Here is a 21,865-nt window from a genome sequence, read left to right as displayed (position 1 = left end):
CAAGGAGGAAATGACCCAGTGGCCTTCATCTTTCTTCAACTACTTGTTCAGTTAGGTTTTGTCATATTTCATCTGTGCCTTTGGCTTTTTCATGGTTGTCTGAATGGCTCTTCCCTCGGGGAATTCTTTATCCTTGTGTTCACACACATTGTTCTTTGGTTCAGGAACTAGGATCCCTGGGCCCGGCTCTTGTTTTGATGGTCCCTTCTGATGTTCCCCCAAAGCCCCGTATCTTAGCCCTGCCTTCCAGGCCACTTCGCACAGTTGCACAGCTTTTATTCCAGCTGCTAAGTGCCTCCCATTTCTTCCGCTGGCGTAGCCACATGGCTTTGCTCAGGCAGGCTTCTCCTGTTCCTTTCTGTCCTGTTGCTTAGTTAGGAAGCCACGCAAACAGAGACAAATGTGGTAGAAATGCATATGTGTGAGCAAACACACACACACACACACACATGCACACGCACATGTGTACATCTTAGCAACTGTGCAAAGCTTCAGAAGAGTTGGAAAGAGACAGAAAAACACAGCCCAGCCCAAGGAGAAGAGAAGGGAGGTTCCCAATGCCAAATTTTGTGACTGCTCTAGTCTGATGCTGAATGCTAACGTAGATCCTTCCTCCTCGTTAGGAATGACCGGCGATCAAAGCTCTGGGAATGATTTTGAATGTGACTCCGACTCCCAGTGTCAGGGGACTTAGATGATGGCGCACTAGCTTGCTGGACCAATGTGGCTAAGGCAACTCTTCTCCTGGCCTCATTTGCTTCATCTGTCCTTTGAGGGCGAGAGAAATGGTCTCTAAGAGCCTCCCCAGTCCTCACTGGAAATATATCATTCTAACTGGAAAAGGAGCCAGTTTAAATCATTTCTTCTTTTTTTATATGTGTTTATTTTTTATTCAGAAAATTAAACTGAACAGGGTGACAATGATAAGAGTGCATAGGCTTTAGGTGAATATTTCTATAGCATTTGAAATGTTGATTATGTTGCGTACCCATCACCCAAAGTCGAATCGTTTTCCATCACTGTATATTTGTAAATAATTTCTTCTATACCTATGTCATGATGCCCATCAGAGAGGAGGAGGAGGAAAAGGCCCTTGCCAGTGGCAATACTCAAACCCCCCTCCAGGTGTGCCGCCTCCTGCTGGGAGGGCCCCAAACAGCTCTGGTACCTACCGTCCTCTGCGTAGTACCAGTCAGGATTCTCGGGGCGGTCAGTGGGACTACTGGTGCTCTCTTCCTGGGTGTAAGACTCATCGCTGTACTCATAGTAGTCAGGAGTCCAATCTGCAGGAGTGAGAACAGGACCGAAGAAACCCTAATTATTAGACCCAAAGAGATCACCATTTGTTTTTCACCGAACACCTTTTTCTTTTCCCCTAAGATTTCAAAGTCTTGAAGGAGGAATCCTGTGTCTTTCCAGCTCCTAGCACAGCTGGGGTGAAAAAAAGAAGTCACGCATCGTGAGTTTTCATTTGGAAGGGGGAGGGCTGTTATAACTTAGCAAAGCCGTATGGGCAGTGGGCAGAGTCAACAGCACTTGATCGGAAATGGGAAGAAGCCACGTTCTGGCTCCCCACTAATTCTAACCTTGGAAAGGCAATTGTATTCTCGGTGTCCCTGTTTTCTCATCCATAAACAGCATCGAGATGATTGGAGCCTAGAAGGTCTCCAAGGTCCTGTGTCCGATTTGCCCAGGGTCATCTCTGGTGGCACTTGAGTGCCTTGTTGGGTGGTTCTGTGAATGAGATTTCTCAATGGGACTTTATCAGTCACCCTAGCCCAGTGGTTCTCAAAGTTTTTGAAGTTGGGGAGCATTTAAAATCTTACAAATAATTGTAGGCACACTATATACAAATTTCTGAGAAATATGTTATAATAAGTCAAATAGTAAAGAAAAAATATAAAGTCCAAGCATGCTTTTATGGTAATTAAACAAAATAAATATGACAAAATTAAATTTATTCTGATATTAAAAAACATTTTTATGTTACATTTTTTGAGTTATGCTTTTTAGAACTCGTAATAAAAGAGGGGTTAAAAAATAAAGACAAAAAAGTTATCTTTTTATAGATACATTCTTAGTAAGATTTAGTAAATTAGGCAGGTCCTGGTGTGAATGTGTTAAGATTTTCATTCTTGTGTTTACAAGAAACATAAGCCTGATGTGTCCTAACAATTTCTTCAATGGTTGGGCATATATTTGAAAGGCAAACTCTCATTTCCTTGTCAATACATTGAAGAATTCTTCTCTTTTTACTCTTCATTGTGTTGAGTGCAGAAAACCCCCATCATATATATCATCTTAACTTTATACCAAACAAAGGATAGAAGAAACTTGCCTCCAGTCTTTCTGGGGAACATGTAGTGTAAACAATCCAGCACCACAGCTTAACAGCCTTTTGCAACCTAATCAGGCAAGTGAGGTGGGGGGTTGTGCAAACTGTCGGCTTATAGCCAATTCCCCACACCTCTGTTTCCCAAAAATCTAAACTCCAAAAGCCCTGTTGGTTGTTTGGTTCCCAACAGGCATATATTTCTCTGGAATACCATAGGGCGCACCTGGAAATCTTCTAGGGTGCACCAGAATGCCCTGGCGCACACTTTGAGAACCACTGCCTTAACCTAATGAACTCAAAGAAACTCCATTCTCCTCTTGGTCACAGCATCAAACTCTCCCAAGGGTGTCTAGAGAGTACCCCAACAGCTGATGTCTATTAAGCCTTTACTACGTACCAGATTCTATACTAAGCATGTTACATGAGCCATCCATTTCATCCCCATACTAATCTGAATGTGTTATTATCTCTATTTTAACGAACTATAGAAACAATCCCTAAAAGTATAGTCTTATTTATCTACTATTTTAAGTTGAGAAACCTGAGGTTGAAAGTGGTTCAGTGACTTGCCCAAGGTCACACAGCTAATAAACAGCAGGATATAAACGGAGACAGGTTATCCCCATAGAACCCCTAAATTTCACTAGCTCGGCAGCCTCAACTGGCCTCTTATAGGCATCGAATACATTTACACTTGCCCTTGGGAAAGGGATCAGCCATCCCCATAGAATAGCCAGCCTGCTAATTAGGAATCACCCAATAATGACCTTGGGAAGGTCCACGGAAAGACAGGGCAGTGTATGGAGTGACTTCAGGTCCATTGGGAGGAGCAGTCTTGCCTCTCACGCTAGGCTGGTCTATGGGGAAGAGCAGGTGTGCGCGCCGCTGGGCTCAAGTTCAGTGTTGTCTGGAGCCTTGGGAGATGCTGGGCGCTCCATGGTCCATGGAAAGAAGTTCAGGATTTGCAGAAACTTGCAGAAGAGAAGCCATCCAGCTGGAGGGCTGTGCAGGGAAGGGCACTGAGACCCCTTTTATTGAGAGGGGGCACCACATGCGTTCAAAGGGCTTTATGGGAGCCTCACCTGGGAGGGTTTCTTCACCTCTGAACTTCCAAGTTTATTTCGTGCTTTCTATTCTGTTGGTACTTAGTCCCATTGTCTCGATAAAGAATGTGCGTGGTACACCATTGACTTGGCTGTCTCCAGCTGGTGGGAGCGTGGCAGGCGGCAGCCCTGAGGAAGCAGTGGGTCCCGAGACGCGTATGATAATGAGGCAGGCACAGATGCAGATGGGCGACTTGAAAAGCTGCCCCCAGCGAGCTCGCTGGTGACTCCAGGACAGCACTGTACCCGAGCCCGATTATCAACCGCATTATCTCACTCGTCTCTGGGCCTTCCCTTATAGTCTTTATCTCTCTGGCTTTTGAAAAGAAGAAAAAAAAAAAAAACGACTTTTGCACAATGGCTGTTTCATATTTCCCATTAAAATGGAACTATCTTTTTATTTCCTTTTTGAATCCGCCAACTCCGGTTCCTTGCCAGAGTTTCACCTCATTTATCACCGTGTCAAGTCAAGACTCCCTTTGCTAGCTCATTATTTCTCCGGAGCTGCTTTTCCCCACTATGAAAATGCTCCCAGGGGAGGTCACCTTTCCAGGGAAGAGGATCTAGGTCAAAGATAAGGCCATTGTCTTCCCGGAGCAAATAGTTTCTTTCCATCTAGTTTGATAAAACAGGGAAAGGGAGGAAGTGGCGGGAGGAGTGTTTTTCCTGAGTTTGACATAAAAGATTTCAAACTGATGTTCCGGAGAGACAATGGGGTTTGGTAATGAGGTATTGCATCATTTCTTGATTTCTTTTATCCCCCCCCCCCTCTTTGGAGAATGTATTTTTATTTTTCTAACTGATGTTTAGAGATAAGTGCCTCCAGGTTGCTCCTGGAATTTCTCCAGGTGGAGGACGAGACTGGCTGATCTTGGCTGGGCCACAAAGAACCAACCCCTTTGCAGATACTTGGAGCTCAGAGTGTACGGAGGTGGCAGGGAGCAACTTTTCCAGGTGGTGGGGGATGGATGAGGTGTCTGGGGGGAGGATTTTGACTTGAACTCAGCCCTGTGAACAAGGTTTGATCAGCTCTTAGGAAAGCTAAGGAGGGAATCAAACACACAGGCTGTGAGCCATACTCTTGCTGTTTGTTCTCCAGGGCCCAGAGCCCTTGGTAAATAAAGGTGGATTGAAGCAGCGGAGTCCTGGGTCCCAGACCATCAGGAGCCATCCTGCTGGAGGGCCGTATACAGAAGGACTCTAAGACCCCTTCCATTGGGGGTGGGCTGCAACATGTGTTCAAAAGGCTTGATGGGAATATCGCCAGGGAGGGTTCTTTATCTCTGAACTTAACACTTCTCCTGTCTCTTTCATACTGCTGGCACTTAATCCCATTGTCTAGATTTTTAATAAAGTGCACTGTACACCTATAATGGGCCAAGTGTTATGCCAGGTGCAGGGAGACACTGGGAACAGGGGAGAGGAATACAAATATGAGTGGGGCGTGGCCTCCATTGAAGGAGGACCTCTGGTCCGGGATGAGTGGGGAGAAAGCCAGCCAAGGAAAGAGATGAAAAGTAGTGAGGAGGCAGGGAAAGATGTGGCCGAGTTTAGGTATAGTCCCCTCAGTTCCACATTGGCCCTCCAGTGTGGTCTCTGAGCCAGTCTGATGGGAAAAATGGCTCTCGTTCCCATCCCTCCTTGTATCTGCGCCTGTTGCCATGTGACTATGCAGCTCCTCCCACCAAAAGATAGAGTTGGTTTCCTCAGTTGTTGGGTCTGGGCTGCTCTTGAGACTTGCTTTGGCCAATAGCATGTGGTGAGGTTACATGGGCCTCAAGAAGCCTTGTGTACTCCCTCTCCCTCTTTCTCTCCCTCTTGGACCCCTGTGACTGCCAGGTGAACAAGTGTGGCCTATTCTGCAGGAGGATAAGAGACTATAAGGGCAGCAGTATGTTCTATGGTCCCAGCCAAGGCCTCAGACATATGAGAAAGCCCAGTGGATCCACCAGCTCAGCCTGGTCCCGACCAGAAGAACCACACAGTTAAACCCGGTCTAAATTGCCAACCTAAAGAATTAATACCTAAATACATGGTTAACGGATAAAACCACTAAGTTTTCAGTAGTATATCAGGCACTAATAGCAAATGGACACACAGGGCTTGATTGATATTGGCGTGCTAATGGGACTAGAATGTCAGCTACTGGAACATTGCTCAGTGGCCCGAGGGGCTGCAGAGGTTTAGGGTTCATGGCCAGATCTCAGGTGGGGCTTCTTTCCTGTGGTGAGTATTGAACTTGTTCTGTCTGATTTGTTTCCTCCAACTAGACACGTGGCTTCCTCAGAGCAGGGTCAGGCCTATTTCTCTTTCTACTCCATGGAGCCCGTCACAGAGCCCTCTATGCCAGTGGTCCCCAACCCCCGGGCCGTGGACTGGTACCGGTCCATGGGCCATTTGGTACTGGTCTCCAGAGAAAGAATAAATAACTTACATTATTTTTGTTTTATTTATTTTTAAGTCTGAACGATGTTTTATTTTTATTTATTTATTTTTTTATGTTTATTTTTTTGTATTTTTCTGAAGCTGGAAATGAGGAGGCAGTCAGACAGACTCCCACATGCACCTGACCGGGATCCACCCGGCACGCCCACCAGGGGGTGATGCTCTGCCCATCCGGGGCATAGCTCCGTCGCGACCAGAGCCACTCTAGCGCCTGGGGCAGAGGCCAAGGAGCCATCCCCAGCACCCAGGCCATCTTTTGCTCCAATGGAGCCTCAGCTGCGGGAGGGGAAGAGAGAGACAGAGAGGAAAGAGAGGGGGAGGGGTGGAAAAGCAGATGGGCGCTTCTCCTGTGTGCCCTGGCCGGGAATCGAACCCGGGACTTCCACACGCCAGGCCGACGCTCTACCACTGAGCCAACTGGTCAGGGCCCGATGTTTTATTTTTAAAAAATGACCAGATTCCCTCTGTTACATCCGTCTAAGACTCACTCTTGACGCTTGTCTCGGTCACGTGATACATTTATCCATCCCACCCTAAGGTCGGTCCGTGAAAATATTTTCTGACATTAAACTGGTCTGTGGCCCAAAAAAGGTTGGGGATCACTGCTCTACGTGGTTAATGTGTGTGTGTTTAAAAAGATCTATTGTTTTCCTCGATGCCTAAACCCTTCCCTCCGATTGGCCCTCACACAGTGGGCACATAGCTCTGCCAGCAAAGGTGGTGCCTGCTTGCAGCAGAGTCAGCAGGGGATTTAGGAGAGAAACTAACTCTGTGAGACTTGAGTGAGGTGTTTGGTGAGAAAAGTGCCTGCTGAGCTCTGCAGGGGTCTAGAATCTCCTGCAAGCACTTTCCTTGGTTATTCCAGCCTAACATGAAGTTTAGCTTCCATTGGTAGATTGTAGCAAAAACACTCCAGGTGCAAATGCAGATTGACTTGAGATTTCTCTCGAGGCTATAGGTATGGGGAGAGTTTGGAGGAAAGAACAGGGCAGCTGTCAGAAACATATTATATTAGGTAGAAAAAGAAATCCCCGTGGATTTGTCTGTTTGTCAGAGTGTTTCTGGACTTTATCAGAAAGAATAGTGAGAGCATCCAAGTTAACCCGAATAATCCTAATAAGAGGTTATTCTGTATTGAGTATTTTCTATGGATCGGACACTGCACTCAATAAATGTGTTGCATGCAATCTTGTTTAACCTTAAGGTAACCCGACGGCAGAGGTATTGTTATTCCTGTTTTACAGACAAGGAAAAGCTAAGGCAGAAGGAGAAGGCATCTGAAACCAAGTCTACCTAACTCCACGGCCAGCGTGCTGCTATTTAAGCCCCAGAGCCTCCGGTGGGTTTAGGTTTCATGAAACTCCATGGGTTTTAGCTTCCAGGAAGTAACACGCACTGGAAAATCTTCTGTAGCCCCAGCTCCTGGTCCCCTGGCCAGGATTACCGTGGTCCAGACCCCGGGTCTCTCAGAAAAACTCCAGAGTTCCTGTGACGGAGGCTTTGCAGCTTCCCTGGTTAAAGCACTTGCCAGATGTGTGGAACGGAATAAAAATCCCCGGAATGCTGTCCCTGTTGGCGTCATCTATCACTGTGGCTCAGACGGCTCCTCCGAGGGCCTCCCGCGAGCCCCCAGCCCTGTCGGTCTGCATTGGATGCTTGCAATCTGGCTGACAGGGTGTGCCCAGAGGAGACGCTGCCTGGCAGGTGGCAGGACAGCTGATGGATGGGCTCATCCTGTGTCGCTGGGCAGAGCCAAGCCGGCTTTGAAGAGGCATTTCCGCAGGCCTGCTGGCTGTCGCATCACCTGCTTTGGAGAGATGGGCAGAGTCTGTGCTGTTTGATGGCCACCTCCTCTGCCACCCGTTGGAGACTGTGGCTTGGGCACCTTCTGCTCCAGCAAGACCCTTACTGTGTGCTGTCTCCAGCCAGCCCGACTAAGGAAACAGCTTGCCTGTGGACACGGTGACGGTTGTCTCCTTGGCCACGTGGTTGTCGGAAGCCTGCTGGGATCTGACAAATTTCATCAAAGCGCAACCCCCATGTGAAATTCAATCAGACACCAACAGGGGTGTTTTTAAAACCTAACCTGCTCTTTGCAGAAAGACCCAGCCCCTACATCTCACCTCGCCCCCCTGCCAGATGCTGACAGAACATCTCAAGATCAACTTAAAAGCCCAGGGGGCGTCGCGCTCAGTGGTCCCTTCCTCTACTCACCAAACTATAGAAGCTATTGGCAGAGTTCTTACAAGAGCCCAGAATGTCAGGATGTTAAATTCAACACTCTCCGCCCCCTACTAAGTTATTGTTGTTTTTTTGAACCCTGTGCTTAAATACCACCAGTGATGAGGAGCTCACTACATCTCAAGAGCCAAACAGCCCGTTCAGCTTTTGGGACAACTCTGACGATTCAGAAGTTCTTCCTGCTTGCAGATCACTACTGTCCCCAATCTACCTGATTAAAGCTTTGTGGAGACACAGAACACACCCGCCCCGTTTCCTATGATTTCTGCTTGGGAGGGCCGGGTGTACAGTTAGCTGTTCATGTGGTTCACTGCACCATTCCAGGTCATCATCAACTTGTGGTCCTTGTTGGTGTGTTTTACAACTTTCTGGCAGATGGTAGGAACTGTCATGAGGTAAAGACCCCTCTTAATTCCTACAAAGTCCACCTCATGGGCTGGGTGCGACTGCTTTTCCAATACTTGGAGAAAGTGGGGTCCCTTCATGTTTCTGTTTCTTCCACTGGGTGACCCTACAGCTATGTGGTCTGTCTCTGCCACCCAGACCAAAGCGGCCTCTTCCATGGAGACTGAGCAGTTAGTGCTGAAGGCTGGGGAGGAGGCAGCTCTTGGCTTCGAACCCTCCCTGGAGTCCCCCTGTGGATGCCGTGTGGCCAGCCAGGGAATCCCTTCAAAATAGGATTCTTCAAGGAACTGAACGATATACTGTTGGATTGAACATTCTCCTTTGCTTTGAAGGAAGACACAGCCTCTCAAAAACCCGCACACCATGCTCACACATATTTCTGTCCAATTCCACAGACATTTCCTGAGCACGTGGGGCGGGACAAAGGCCAGGAACTGATCGCCTCGAGCCGGCACAAGTCCGCCTGCCTGTCTCAGGCTTTGCTGTGGGAGAACATTGACTGTCAAGTTAAACTTGGCCCAGCAATCACCATCTTTGCTCCAAAGAAGTACAAAGTTCAGACATGACTGCAGTCTCCACGTGCTGTCTGCTTGGCTCTCGTCTTTTATGGGTGGCCAGCCCAGGCTGCTACCAGTAGGGGCCCCTGGCCTCTGCCCCGATGGTGTAGTGAGTGGACTGTCCTTCCTCGGGTCTCAGAGCAGGACAGGGAGGTTGGTTCAGACCTACAGTCAGAGACCAAGAGTGGAGGATGTGGCATGCTCAGCCTGGGCATGGCTGTGGACACCAGGCATGGCAGATGGGAGAGGGGGGAGGTGAGAGGGTGAGAGTGGGAAGGTGAGAGGGGAGGTGAGAGGGAGAGGTGAGGGGAGGTGAGAGGGAGAGGTGAGGGGGAGGTGAGAGGGAGAGGTGAGAGGGGGAGGTGAGAGGGAGAGGTGAGGAGGAGGTGAGAGGGAGAGGTGAGGGGGGGAGGATGAGAGGGGGACGTGAGAGGGAGAGGTGAGAGGGGGAGGTGAGAGGAGGAGAGGGAGGTGAGAGGGGAGGTGAGAGGGGGAGGTGAGAGGGAGAGGTGAGGGGGAGGTGAGAGGGAGAGGTGAGAGGGGGAGGTGAGAGGGAGAGGTGAGGGGGAGGTGAGAGGGAGAGGTGAGAGGGGAGGTGAGAGGGAGAAGTGAGGGCAGGTGAGAGGGAGAGGTGAGAGGGGGAGGTGAGAGGGTGAGGAGAGGGGGAGGTGAGGGTGAGGTGAGAGGGAGAGGTGAGAGGGAGGTGAGAGGGGGAGGTGAGAGGGAGAGGTGAGAGGGGGAGGTGAGAGGGAGAGGTGAGGGGGAGGTGAGAGGGAGAGGTGAGAGGGGGAGGTGAGAGGGAGAGGTGAGAGGGGGAGGTGAGAGGGAGAAGTGAGGGCAGGTGAGAGGGAGAGGTGAGAGGGGGAGGTGAGAGGGTGAGGAGAGGGGGAGGTGAGGGTGAGGTGAGAGGGGGAGGTGAGGGTGAGGTGAGAGGGTGAGGTGAGAGGGTGAGGTGAGGGTGAGGTGAGAGGGTGAGGTGAGAGGGTGAGGTGAGGGTGAGGTGAGAGGGTGAGGTGAGAGTGTGAGGTGAGAGTGTGAGGTGAGGGTGAGGTGAGAGGGTGAGGTGAGGGTGAGGTGAGGGTGAGGTGAGAGGGTGAGAGGGTGAGAGGGTGAGGTGAGAGGGGGAGGTGAGGGTGAGGTGAGAGGGAGGTGAGAGGGAGGTTAGAGGGGGAGGTGAGGGGGAGGTAAGAGGGAGGTGAGAGGGGGAGATGAGAGGGGGAGGTGATGGGGAGGTGAGAGGGGGAGGTGAGGGGGAGGTGAGAGGGGGAGGTGAGGGGGAGGTGAGAGGGATGTGAGAGGGGGAGGTGAGGGGGAAGTGAGAAGGGGAGGTGAGGGGGAGGTGAAAGGGAGGTGAGAGAGGGAGGTGAGAGGTAGGTGAGAGGGAGATGAGAGGTGGAGGTGATGAGGAGGTGAGAGGGGGAAGTGAGGGGGAAGTGAGAAGGGGAGGTGAGAGGTAGGTGAGAGGGAGGTGAGAGGGGGAGGTGAGGGTGAGGTGAGAGGGGGAGGTGAGAGGGAGGTGAGAGGGGGAAGTGAGAGGATGAGGATGAGAGGGGGAGGTGAGGGGAGGTGAGAAGGAGGTGAGAGGGGGAGGTGAGAGGGAGGTGAGAGGGAGAGGTGAGAGGGAGGTGAGAGGGAGGATGAGAGGGTGAGGGTGAGAGGGGGAGGTGAGGGGAGGTGAAAGGGGCCAGTGAGAAGGGGAAGGTGAGCCTATGAGAGAGCTTGCATGAGAGGGAGTGGAACGGATGCATTGAGTCTTGAGGAAACAGACCACGAAGGGATACTGGTGGGAGCCATTGGCAGCGGTGGCTCAGCACGGGGACTCCGTGCACAGCACTGATGCCATCTGCTCAGTGTGGAGTCCTGCCTACCCCCTGAGGGAGTGAAGTGAGTGCGGCCAGCACAGGGCTGGCCCCCCTGGATCCGGTCATTGCTCAATGTCTTCCTCACTTTTTCTTGTACCTGTCATCACTTCTCAGTCACTACTGGGCCAGGGGACCTGAGGCACGTTGCTTCCCTCCTCTGGGCCTCAGTTTCGTCCTCTGTCAATTGAAGGAGTTTAACTGCATCAGCAATTTTTACGTTGGAGTCCTGAGCCTGGGCAGCAGAGGTGTCCATGGGCAACGGGCAGTTGTGTAAGCATTGTGTGTGCGTGTGGAAAATTCTCAAAGAGATCTGTGACAATTCCGAACCATCTGAATTCTGAGGTCACATCAACACTCACATGTGTGGGCCCTCTTTCCTCCATCCCAGAACAAGCCTGTGGTTGGTGGGGACCCCAGGATAGACGATCTGCAAACTCACCTGGGTCCAGGTCGGGGAGTAAGGACATCAGGGAGAACTGAAAAACAAAACAACACAGAGCAGAGAAGGTTGAGTCCACCGAGCCCACTCACAAGTCCCCCAGAAAGGCCAGGATCCTGTCTGTCTTATCCTTGACGTATTGACCCATACCCATGCTTGGTACGTGGCACTCCTCAAAACTGATTGCTGAATAAATAACGATATCAACAATTCCTCTTAGAATGCAGTACTTACCAGAAAAAAGAACGCTTTACTCATTTAGGAGCTGGAATATTTTCTTCAAGGGTCAGTCAATGAAGGCCCTTGGGCCAAACCCAGCATTTGTGGTTTTATAAATAAAGTTTTATTGGAACATGGCCACCCCCACTTGCTTACATATTGTTTATGGTTATGCTTTTGTGCCGCAATGGCGGGGGAGTTGTGAGAGGGGCAGGATGGTGCCAAATTGTTCCTATCTGGCACTTTGCAGGCAATGTTTGCTGACTTCTGATTTAGAAAACAAGAGGTCTATCACCTGCCATGTTTCTCTTTGGGTCCTGGTGGCCAGAAGGCTGAGGTCCCTGGGCTGCACCTTCCTGGTACCCACTATCTAGCAGCTTGCTGTTGGCTTCCTGAGTGCTCAGCAGAAGTTGTTTTTTTGGGTTTTTTTTTTTTGTTGTTGTTGTTGTTGGCTTCCTTACCCATTTTGGGAACAAATCAGATGATAAATGAGAAAGAAAGGTAAAAATAAATATTGCATCCTGACATGACGTACCCAGGGCGCAACACCGACATGTAGCATTCTTGACAAAAATGTCAAAATCCCGAAACGACTCACGAGGAACATGATTGTTCCTAGTTGTGGGCTTTCTACAAAACAGCTAGCTGGGACCTTGCAAAGAGGCCAATCTCATATAAGACAAAAAAAATGGGAAGACAGCTCTTTTCTAAATGAGATGAAAGAGACACAACAGCTAAAAGCAACATATGATTCTTGATTGCAGCCTGATTAAAAAAAAATCTATAAAGGACATTATTGGAACAATTGAAAAATTGAATATAGGCTTATCTGAGATAGCATTATTGTCTCAATGTTGCAGTTCTTGAGGGTGATAATGGTATCGCAGTTCTGTAGGAAAATGTTCCTATTCTTAGGAAGATGGGTGCGGAAGTACTGACGGTGTTGTCTGCAATTTATCTGCAAATGACTCAGCAAACCAACGAACCAAACAGATAAACAAACAAACATATACACACATGTGAGAAAGCAAGATGGAAAACAATATGGCAAAATGTTCATTTTGCATTTATTGGGGGAAGGATATTCATTGTGTTCGTCTTTCCACTTTTCTGTAGGTTTGAAAATTTTCCAAATTAAAAGCGTGGGGAGGGGAAAGGAAGACACGAAAAGGAAGAGAGGTCCTTTGTGGCCCCTGCTGTGCCCGTTTCAGCGCCCCGCAGTCTCCCAGCCAAGCTGCTGCAGGTGAGAAGACGAGGCTGGGTGCTTGGCTCGGCAGGGCATAGCAGTGAGCGCAGGGAGGCTTGGCAGAGGAGGTGCAGGGACAGATCTCAAGGGAGGTCCTGGCCTGGGATGCTCTAATGGGGGGAACGTCTGAGGTTGACACCTCTGGGCTTGAGTGGCAGGGCACGGGAGGACCTCAAGGACAAATGTATGCGGCCCTTCCTTCATCTCACCCTCTTCATCATCAGTCAGCCCTGCCTCGGTCGTGGTCCTCTGCCCTGACTCATCTTCCTTGCACCGAGCTTATCCAGAGGGCGGGGCCGGCCCCTTGCTCCCTGTCCGCCCCGAGGAGATAGAGGTATCCCCTTGAATTCTTCTCTTTTCAGCTCTGAGATGTGGGCAGGACAAGAAAGAGGACTTCAGGGAGCATTCTTCTACAGGGCACAGTATGGAAATGACCCCCTAAAACTTGTCCCTGGACCAGACTGAGCTCCACATCTCAGCACCTGAGGGACAGCCAGGTGCTGTGCTGCCCATGGCCAGCAGGTGGCAGACGTGTCCTTCCCAGGAGCTGGAACTAAAATCTAGAGCTGAGAGGGAAACCACACAAAAAGCCCAGCCTGACTTTCCTGGACTATTTGGGGTGTGTGTGTGGGGGGGGGGGAGGGTTCAGATCCCGTAGGCTCTCAGGGAGTGTGAAGCAGCTGCCGCCCAGCAGGCAGGTCCACTCGTTTTGTGAATCACCGGGTCCACCGCAGAGAGGGGCTGTGGGGAAACGTGGAAACTGGCTGTCCCAACACCAGGCTGGTGATTTCAGGGACCATATGGGAAAGGCCAGGTCAATAGCCAGTTATTTGTGCCCCACATCTGGATCCAGAAACTGACATGGGGGACAGTCAGGGTGAGTGGAAAGTGTAGATAGAAGCAGTATTTGCCTTTTTTCACTCCATTAGTCTGTTCAATTTTCCCACACAGAGACAAGGCAATAAATGATAGACGTCCTACTCCTGGGACTTGTACATCAGAAGAAGATCAAAGCAAAGGAAGCAGGAGGAGGAGGAGGAGACAGCTATGATCTCAGTTCACATACATTAAGGGCTGACAGTGTGCCAAGGACGATGCTAAATGTTTTACATGCATTCTGTCTCGTTTGTTGGCACACAATACTTGAGAACTGAGGTACGATGGTTATGTCCACTTCAGAGGTCAGAAAACAGATTTTCAGAGATCAAGTTGAGAAAAGTACCTCAGCTCGGCAATGCCGGAGCTAGGATTAAATGGAGCCAGTTTTACAGCTGAGCCCTCCCTCTTAATCTCCACCGCCGCCGGGGCGATGAGGGAGGCGTGGTGTGCGTGTGCGTTGTCAGGGACGGATGCAGGGGAAGGAAACAGAAGAGCTCCCTAACCCTAAGGGAGGCGGGGCATTGAGCTAGGTTCAGAGATCGGGCCCCTGATTCTGGAAAGCTGTGAGAAAGACCTGCCCAGGTGAGCCCAGGCCTGGGAGGACACAGAGAAGGCCACTAGGTGCCAGTGAAAGTGGGGAGTCTCGGCCAGTCCACACCTCAGCCAACATCTCCATCCAGACCAAGAGGCAGGCGAGCCACTGCCCACTTCTCCCACCATACTCGTTCCTCGTCTCAACAGGGCTGAAACAGCATGTGGGCAGGACCGCTCCAGCTCCTCTTAAAGAGCTACAAGCAGGCCCTGGCCAATTGGCTCAGTGGTAGAGCATCGCCTGGCATGTGAAAGTCCCGGGTTCGATTCCTGGCCAGGGCACACAGGAGAAGCGCCCATCTGCTTCTCCACCCCTCCCCCTCTCCTTCCTCTCTGTCTCTCTCTTCCCCTCCCGCAGCCAAGGTTCCATTGGAGCAAAGTTGGTCTGGGCGCTGAGGATGGCTCTATGGCCTCTGCCTCAGGTGCTAGAATGGCTCTGGTTGCAACAGAGCAACGCCCCAGATGGGCAGAGCATCGCCCCCTGGTGGGCATGCCGGGTGGATCCCGGTCAGGCGCATACGGGAGTCTGTCTGAGTGCCTCCCCGTTTCCAGCTTCAGAAAAATACAAAAAAAAAAAAAAAAAAAAAAAAAGAGCTACAAGCAGCTGCTTCTCGTACACAGAAAGGTCAATGCTTTGCAGTAGATTCAGAGGGAACCCAGCTAGATCCAAGTGCTGGTCCATCGATTCCACACTTAGGCTCTCTCGGTGGATCCATGGCTCAGGACCCACGCCTTCACCAGCTCGGAGCAAGCATTCTGCAGTGTAAACCTCCCTTTGGTCACTAAAGAGCCTGAGTCAAGGTCTGGTGTCTCGTAGGCCAAGGGTGGCCCGTGGGAAAGGTGGGGAGAGACAGAGAGAGAAGGACTCCCTGTCTCTGAGTCTTACTTTGTCACAATGTGATCTCCTTTGATGGGAAGGACGTTGAGGTCTAATCTGTGGTGCTGTCCTATCTTTAATCTACTGATTATTTCAACTCAGGCTCTTCCTCTGCCTGTCAGGATTCTAAATCTTCTGGAAAACAAAAAGGCAGAGGCTAAAAGTCTGAGTTGAAGATTTCCAAGAATGAGGTGATAGAAAACGTTCTCAGAAAACTGGGAAACAATAGAACGGAGAGATGGGCTAGTCCTGTCCTTGGGGCCCAGAAGCTTGGCTTAGAATGAAACAAAAGCAAAATAATCTTCTCTAGAGCTTGGATTCATCCCATAAAATAAGGATGGCAGGGGTCCTGACCTCACAGGACTGATGAGGAGTTTTAATGACATCATAAGCATACAGCATGCAATATCTGATAACTACTTGCTATTTGATTAGGATCTGACAATTAGCCACTGTTGTCAGTGATTCTGATTTTTAAAAATGTTTGTATTTACTATTTTTGCCAATGGCGGAGCCACTGTGAAGAGCTCGCTCAGCACAGACTCCTCCTGTCACCTGTTTGTCAGGTCACCGTCACCGTCAGGCACACGAACACCAACACGTATATGTATTTTTCTAACCTGGGATCTTTGCCAAGTCTTAAGCCAGGAAAGCTTGTTATATTAATTATGAAGGAATAAGCATGTTTTATTTAAAATCCTGGCTGCCGACTACTCCACCGTGCTGTTTCCCTGGGACAGCAGGATGGCTATTTGCATTTAGGGAACCCTGATGAATTTAAAATGTAACTATCTGTGCCTAGATACACATGTGGTTTTCTGCCCCTCGATTTCCCTAAATAGCAGTGTGCAATATGGAAGCTCAGGAGGTGGGCTTGTGCTTAGGATCAGCTTAAAAAAAATAACAAAACTATAAGAAGGTGCCGTGAAATTCAGTCCCTCTTTTTTCCATAAAACTAAGTGGGTTACAGCGAGAGGAAAGGATGTCTTCTAAGCCTACAAGAGACTGACATTCTGGCCCTGGCCGGTTGGTTCAGCGGTAGAGCGTCGGCCTAGCGTGCGGAGGACCCGGGTTCGATTCCCGGCCAGGGCACATAGGAGAAGTGCCCATTTGCTTCTCCACCCCTCCGCCGCGCCTTCCTCTCTGTCTCTCTCTTCCCTTCCCGCAGCCAAGGCTCCATTGGAGCAAAGATGGCCCAGGCGCTAGAGTGGCTCTGGTCGCAACATGGCGACACCCAGGATGGGCAGAGCATCGCCCCCTGGTGGGCGTGCCAGGTGGATCCCGGTCAGGCGCATGCGGGAGTCTGTCTCACTGTCTCTCCCTGTTTCCAGCTTCAGAAAAATGCAAAAAAAAAAAAAAAAAAAAAAAAAAGAGACTGACATTCTAGAGCAGTGGTAGTCAACCTGGTCCCTACCGCCCACTAGTGGGCATTCCAGCTTTCATGGTGGGCAGTAGCGGAGCAACCAAAGTATAAATAAAAAGATAGATTTAACTATGTAAGTTGTTTTATAAAGATTTATTCTGCCAAATTTAGCGAAAATCTGACATAAAGTACTTGGTAAGTAATTCTATTATATGCTTTAACTTGCTGTAACTCTGCTTTATAAATTTGATAAAGTAAAGTTACTTCCCTACTTTATAAATCACCATTACTGTGGAACTGGTGGGCGGTTAGAAAATTTTACTACTAACAGAGATACAAAAGTGGGCGGTAGGTATAAACAGGTTGACTCCCCCTGCTCTAGAGTGTCGGGGCTTTAAGAAAGGCAGCTCTATCTTCCCGTCCAAGACCTTGTTTGTCCTGGGGGCCATGAAGATTTGGATGCTTGAATTAATCAGAGACTGAACCCAGCTAGTTGACCATCCCAAACTGGCCCCCATGCTCCAACCCCCACAGTGCTTCTGAGCAACAGCCAGATGAGATCTCTGTCTTTGTTGTCGCCTCTGTCTCTCTGTTTCTCTCCAAGGTAGAAACAGGCAGATACTGTGCATCAGTCAAGTAGAAAGGGTGTCGACAGTAGAGAATGGGGGGGGCTGTGGGATGTGCGAGGCTTAGCTTTCTACTAACAAGAGCAGCAGCTTCTGTCCTCGCTGCCACACTAGACTGTGACCGCCATGTTACTAGGACGTCTGGCTTTCAAGACAGGCCAGAGATTTTTGTGTTTTTATGTGGAATGTTCTGATTTTCACACGTCGCCAAGCAATTGAAGGGAAATCAAAATACTCTTCAGACTGAACTTCTACCTTCCAAATAAAACTCAGGCTGTGAGCAGAATGACCCCAAGGTGCCAAGTGTGACCTCCGATCTATGCAGATGTTTTTGCATCTCTATATCTAGGGCGATCCTTGAGTTCTAGAGTACGTAGATTTAAACTCTAGGGTTTAAAAAGCCCAGAAATGGGAGCAAACACACATTTTAGTGATATAACCCCTTGATGGGGACAGGATGGGCTATTGTCTTTTCTCCTGTCTAGGGATGGACCGAGCCTGGCTGAGACCCTATTCTCCATGCCCTCCCCCCCGGAAACAGTGTATGACTGTCATACAGTTGAGCTGGCCTCTTGTAGTAAGCCAAGAGTCAGATGGGCTTGGGTTCCATTCCTGGCTGGGATGTTAGTTTACCATCTCTGGGCTTGTTTCTCATCCATAAAACAAGGATAACAACGCAAGGTTGTGCTGAGGACAAGTGTTCAACCCTGACAGGTAAGGATAACACCAAATCTAGACTAGACCGGGAAGGCCCAATGAATGGATCCCTCTGTCCACTGCAATGATGTTTGACCTATACCTCCTTAGATGGTACACATCTGAATAAAAATCTAAGGTAAAAATGAGTCAGAGATGTCATCCTAAGATTTGCTACACGATCTGAGTTCATGGGAGGGTATCCAGGAGTCCTTCTAATGGGTACCCCTCTCAGACCCTGTAACTGCTTTTCTGTACATTTTCAGGGGCACAGGAAGTCTCTGACACTCCACCCACCAAACAGTCCCCTGGTCTAAGAGCCTCCTGTCCCTACAGGAAGGACCATTACCCTGAAGCTCTATGGACCAAAAAAAAAAAAATCTCATTTTTTTAAATTGAATTTATTGGGGTGACATTGGTTAATAAAATTATATAGGTTTCATCTTGTGTTTCCTTTTTAAAATTTTATTTAGAAAGTTAACTTTAACAGGGTGACATTGAACAATAAGAATACATAGATTTCAGGTGAACATTTCTATAAAAAAGTCTCATCTTTAGCTGGGGTCCGGGCAAGAGATCTTGTCTAGACAGATGGACTCCAGCCATAGTCAAGAACTCAGCTCTGCCGGGGCCCAGCTGCATGACCCGAGGCCAAGTGTCCCAGTTCCTTATCTGTAAATTGGGAGCAATAACAGTACCGGCTGCTCTGGGTCCTTCCAGGGATGAACTGACCCATGACAGCAGCAGAGCCTGGTACACGGAATTTCTCCTGAAATGGCTGTTGGTTGTTATTTTTAGCAGCGCGGGACTGGAGAGGCCACGCAGCCCATCTGCTCTGCGCCCCCCCCCCCCACGACGCCCTGAACTCTCCAAAGCCTCTGAGTGACTTGGCCACTTTCCCTGGACGTCTGTGCGCTGGCTTGTGAAACGCAAGCCGCCTCCCGACCACCTGTCTGGCGCACATCTGGGTGCGAAGCATTCCAAAGCCCTGAGTCTCTCCTTGGATTGACGAACGCTCGTTGCCTGAAGGCTCTCTCTCATTTTTCTCTTTCATCCATTGTTGACTTATAATTTCATCCCTAACCCTAAAAATTCACTGGGGCTTGCAAAAAAAAAAAAAAAAAAAAGAGAGAGAAAGAAAAGATTTTTGGGGGACCATTATTGTTTTGTGAATTTCAAACAGACTGCATCAACTTGCCTCCTTGTCTGCAAACTTTAGGATCTAAGATTTTCTGACTGGTCCTTTCTCTGAGAACCCATGGGCCTCTCTGGTCATTTCCACTGCTTTTCTCTAGACCTGGATATTTCTGCTGGGTATCAGCCCCAGACATCCAACAAGCAAGCAAGTGGTTTCAATGTCGGGGGCTTAGCAATGATTTGTCATTGTAGCCACCCCCCTACACACACACACACACACACACACACACACATGCACACACGCATGCACACACACGCACACACACACACACTCATGCACACACACACACGCACACGCACACATGCACACACACACACACACTCATGCACACACGCACACACACTCATGCACACACGCATGCACGCATGCAAGTCGGCATTGGAAAAGGTGAGTCGCTCAACAGCTTAAGACGGGGCTAAGGTAGGTTTCTGAGTACAGTTTGCCGAATGGGAAACTGTTTTTAAAGCACGCTAACCAGAAAACCTGGAATTTAATCTGTCTCCTGCAGGAAAAGCCCGATGAATTAAAATGGGGAACACGATGCAAAAGTATTTCATGAGATAAAAAGGTGATGGCTTTATGTCAGTTCTCACCCTCCGCTCATTCTCTGTTCCTGATTTTTGTAGACAAGATGTGCCCGTTCTGGAGATTTTAAGGGGATAGAGCGAACGCTGAGTGAACACCACATGCTTCGCATGGCTTCGTCACTCCTGACCCTTCTTGAGTTTGTGAGAGAGCACTGCTCGGTTTGCAGTAGGGGAAATTGAGGCTCCGAGAAGCCGGGATGCTTGCCCAATATTCTGCAGCTGAAGCGTGGCAAAGCTGAGACCCCAGACCCGGCTCCACAACTCATATGCCTCCCACTACCTCCAGTGTGCGCCCACAGAGACCCAGCTCACAGTCCTGGACCACAACGGCACGCATCTCCACGACTCATCTGCTCTCACGTGCCATGGGCAGCCTAGGCGAGACCCTCTGAGGCCCCTCTCCTCCCCTGCTCCCCACTACGTGCACTACAGTCACCGGGTAAGGGCGAAGAAATATCCTGCCCACAAAGCGTCTCTCCAATTCTAATCCACCTAAGTAAACCTGCTGTCAGGCGTGCTGGCAGCCAAGATGATTCTCCTCCAGGGCCAAAGAGTAAGCATTCTTACCCTGGAGCTGCCCCAAATGGCAGGCAAACGGGGTGTGTGTCAGCATGCACAGGGAGAGGGTTGGCGGTGTTCACTGGCTTCTCAGAGGGGTCTCTGAGATCCGTGCCAGGTCACGACCCACGGCCTTAGCAGAATTGCTCACCCCCATCCCCTCTCTTTGGAAGGCGTTCGTGGAGACTGTTCCAAGAGGGCTCCAGCCAGCTGCGTGGCTTTACGGAACCAGCTGCCCAGCCACAACCATCATCGGCCTGCCTTCCCTCCAACAATCAGAATATATTCAACCTGACAACACCAGCCTTTCACTACTGAAGTTTCTCCTCGCTCCTGGCCCAGGTCATCCGGTCTTCCTAAGAACCTCAGAGTCTCTCAGCTACAGACATTTGAAAAGAACGCTTACCCCGAAGGCTGTCTCTCCCACCAGAAGCATCAGCAGCAGAACGGGGAGACCAGACATTCTGGCAAACATCTTTGCAGTGTAAGGGCTCTTGTTTTATTCTCAAAACAACTTCTTTTAGTGCCTTTGGGGGCGGGGGGTAACAAATGTCAATCTCCAAGGATTCAGGAACAAATGAAGAGGATGCAAATTATTAACTAGGCATCAAATACTGTTTAATGTTTAATGTTTTGCAAACCAACTATCTTGATTAAACAAATGGTAACTTTGGGGCTGGGCTGAGTCATGGAGTTGTTTCTTTTCTGGGAGAAAGTCTCCAAAGAAAGTGGCAGAGGTAAAGAGCCCCTCACCTTGGTTGTACTGGGGGGGGGGGTGCCCAGTGTGCCCACCGTGCTGTGCAGAAGGGCCGACAGTTAGCTGGCATCCCAGCCGCAGGATGAAAGGTCCGGATCAGGTGAGGGGCTGCCGCCCGCCTCTGACAATGCCGATCCGCACAGAATGTTAATAGGGTTCTGATTCATCAAATCTCAAACAGCATTAAGGCATAGATGAGCTCCTAATAACATCACGCTTTATATTCATGAAAGATAAATTAAAGGATGCAAAACTGCTATTGACAAACATTGATTACGGGCCCTTTGAAGCATTGCCCATGGTTGCTTGTTAGCTTCAAAAGTTTTCTTTTAAATTTCATTACATAAGGTTTTTACTTTTTAATTACTTTTCCCCCCTCTTTTCATTGGAGTTTGTCTTTGATCAAGACGGGGGGGGGGGAAAGAACACCCGTGATGCTCATGTTTGGGGCCGGTTGTGTCCTGTGTTCCTTGTTTAGCTACCCTGGTTGTAGGTAGGGCTATTGGAAGCAATAGTTACCTATTAAGCGTAGGTTCTCCTGGACACGATTGATTTCTTTAATAAGCGTGGTCTTCAGCTCCTGTGAACACCTGACTGCCCACGGTAATCCACACGAGGGCTCTGGAAATCCTCCCCCCTGAGTCCTAAAACCAGGTTCTGAAACCCTGCTGCTGACTGAGGCAGCTGCTGACCTGGGCCTCCTGCCCCCCGTCTGCAGACCCCATTTGGCACACACACTCGGGTGCTCAGTGGCTGCCTCCACCTTTGGAAGCCAGGTTGCTAGCCAGGGAGGGCCCTGTGAGGACCCATCCAGAAGGCCAAAGTCGATGCCGGTTGGCCCTTGAAGGACAAACCAAGTCTTGATATTTCACTTCCTCCGA

At 49.6% G+C, this 21,865-nt stretch overlaps 1 protein-coding gene across 1 annotated transcript in view; it reads right to left on the bottom strand.

Annotated features, from left to right (window-relative positions):
• The window catches only part of HABP2 (hyaluronan binding protein 2), a 34,772-nt gene extending 13,975 nt beyond the window's left edge, over nucleotides 1–20,797 (bottom strand). The window contains exons 1-3 of the mRNA XM_066240336.1: nucleotides 20,634–20,797; nucleotides 11,388–11,424; nucleotides 1,173–1,283 (exon numbers count right to left, since the gene is read on the bottom strand). Coding sequence (XP_066096433.1) covers nucleotides 1,173–1,283; nucleotides 11,388–11,424; nucleotides 20,634–20,702 — 217 coding nt within the window. The 5' untranslated portion in view covers nucleotides 20,703–20,797. The remainder of the gene's footprint in view (nucleotides 1–1,172; nucleotides 1,284–11,387; nucleotides 11,425–20,633) is intronic.
• Between the last annotated feature and the right edge of the window lie 1,068 nt (nucleotides 20,798–21,865).

This window comes from Saccopteryx bilineata, chromosome 7 (assembly GCF_036850765.1).
Source record: "Saccopteryx bilineata isolate mSacBil1 chromosome 7, mSacBil1_pri_phased_curated, whole genome shotgun sequence".
NCBI classification, from domain to species: domain Eukaryota; kingdom Metazoa; phylum Chordata; class Mammalia; order Chiroptera; family Emballonuridae; genus Saccopteryx; species Saccopteryx bilineata.
Note: the sequence above shows the minus strand (reverse complement) of the source record. Positions and strands in the feature narration are given on the sequence as shown.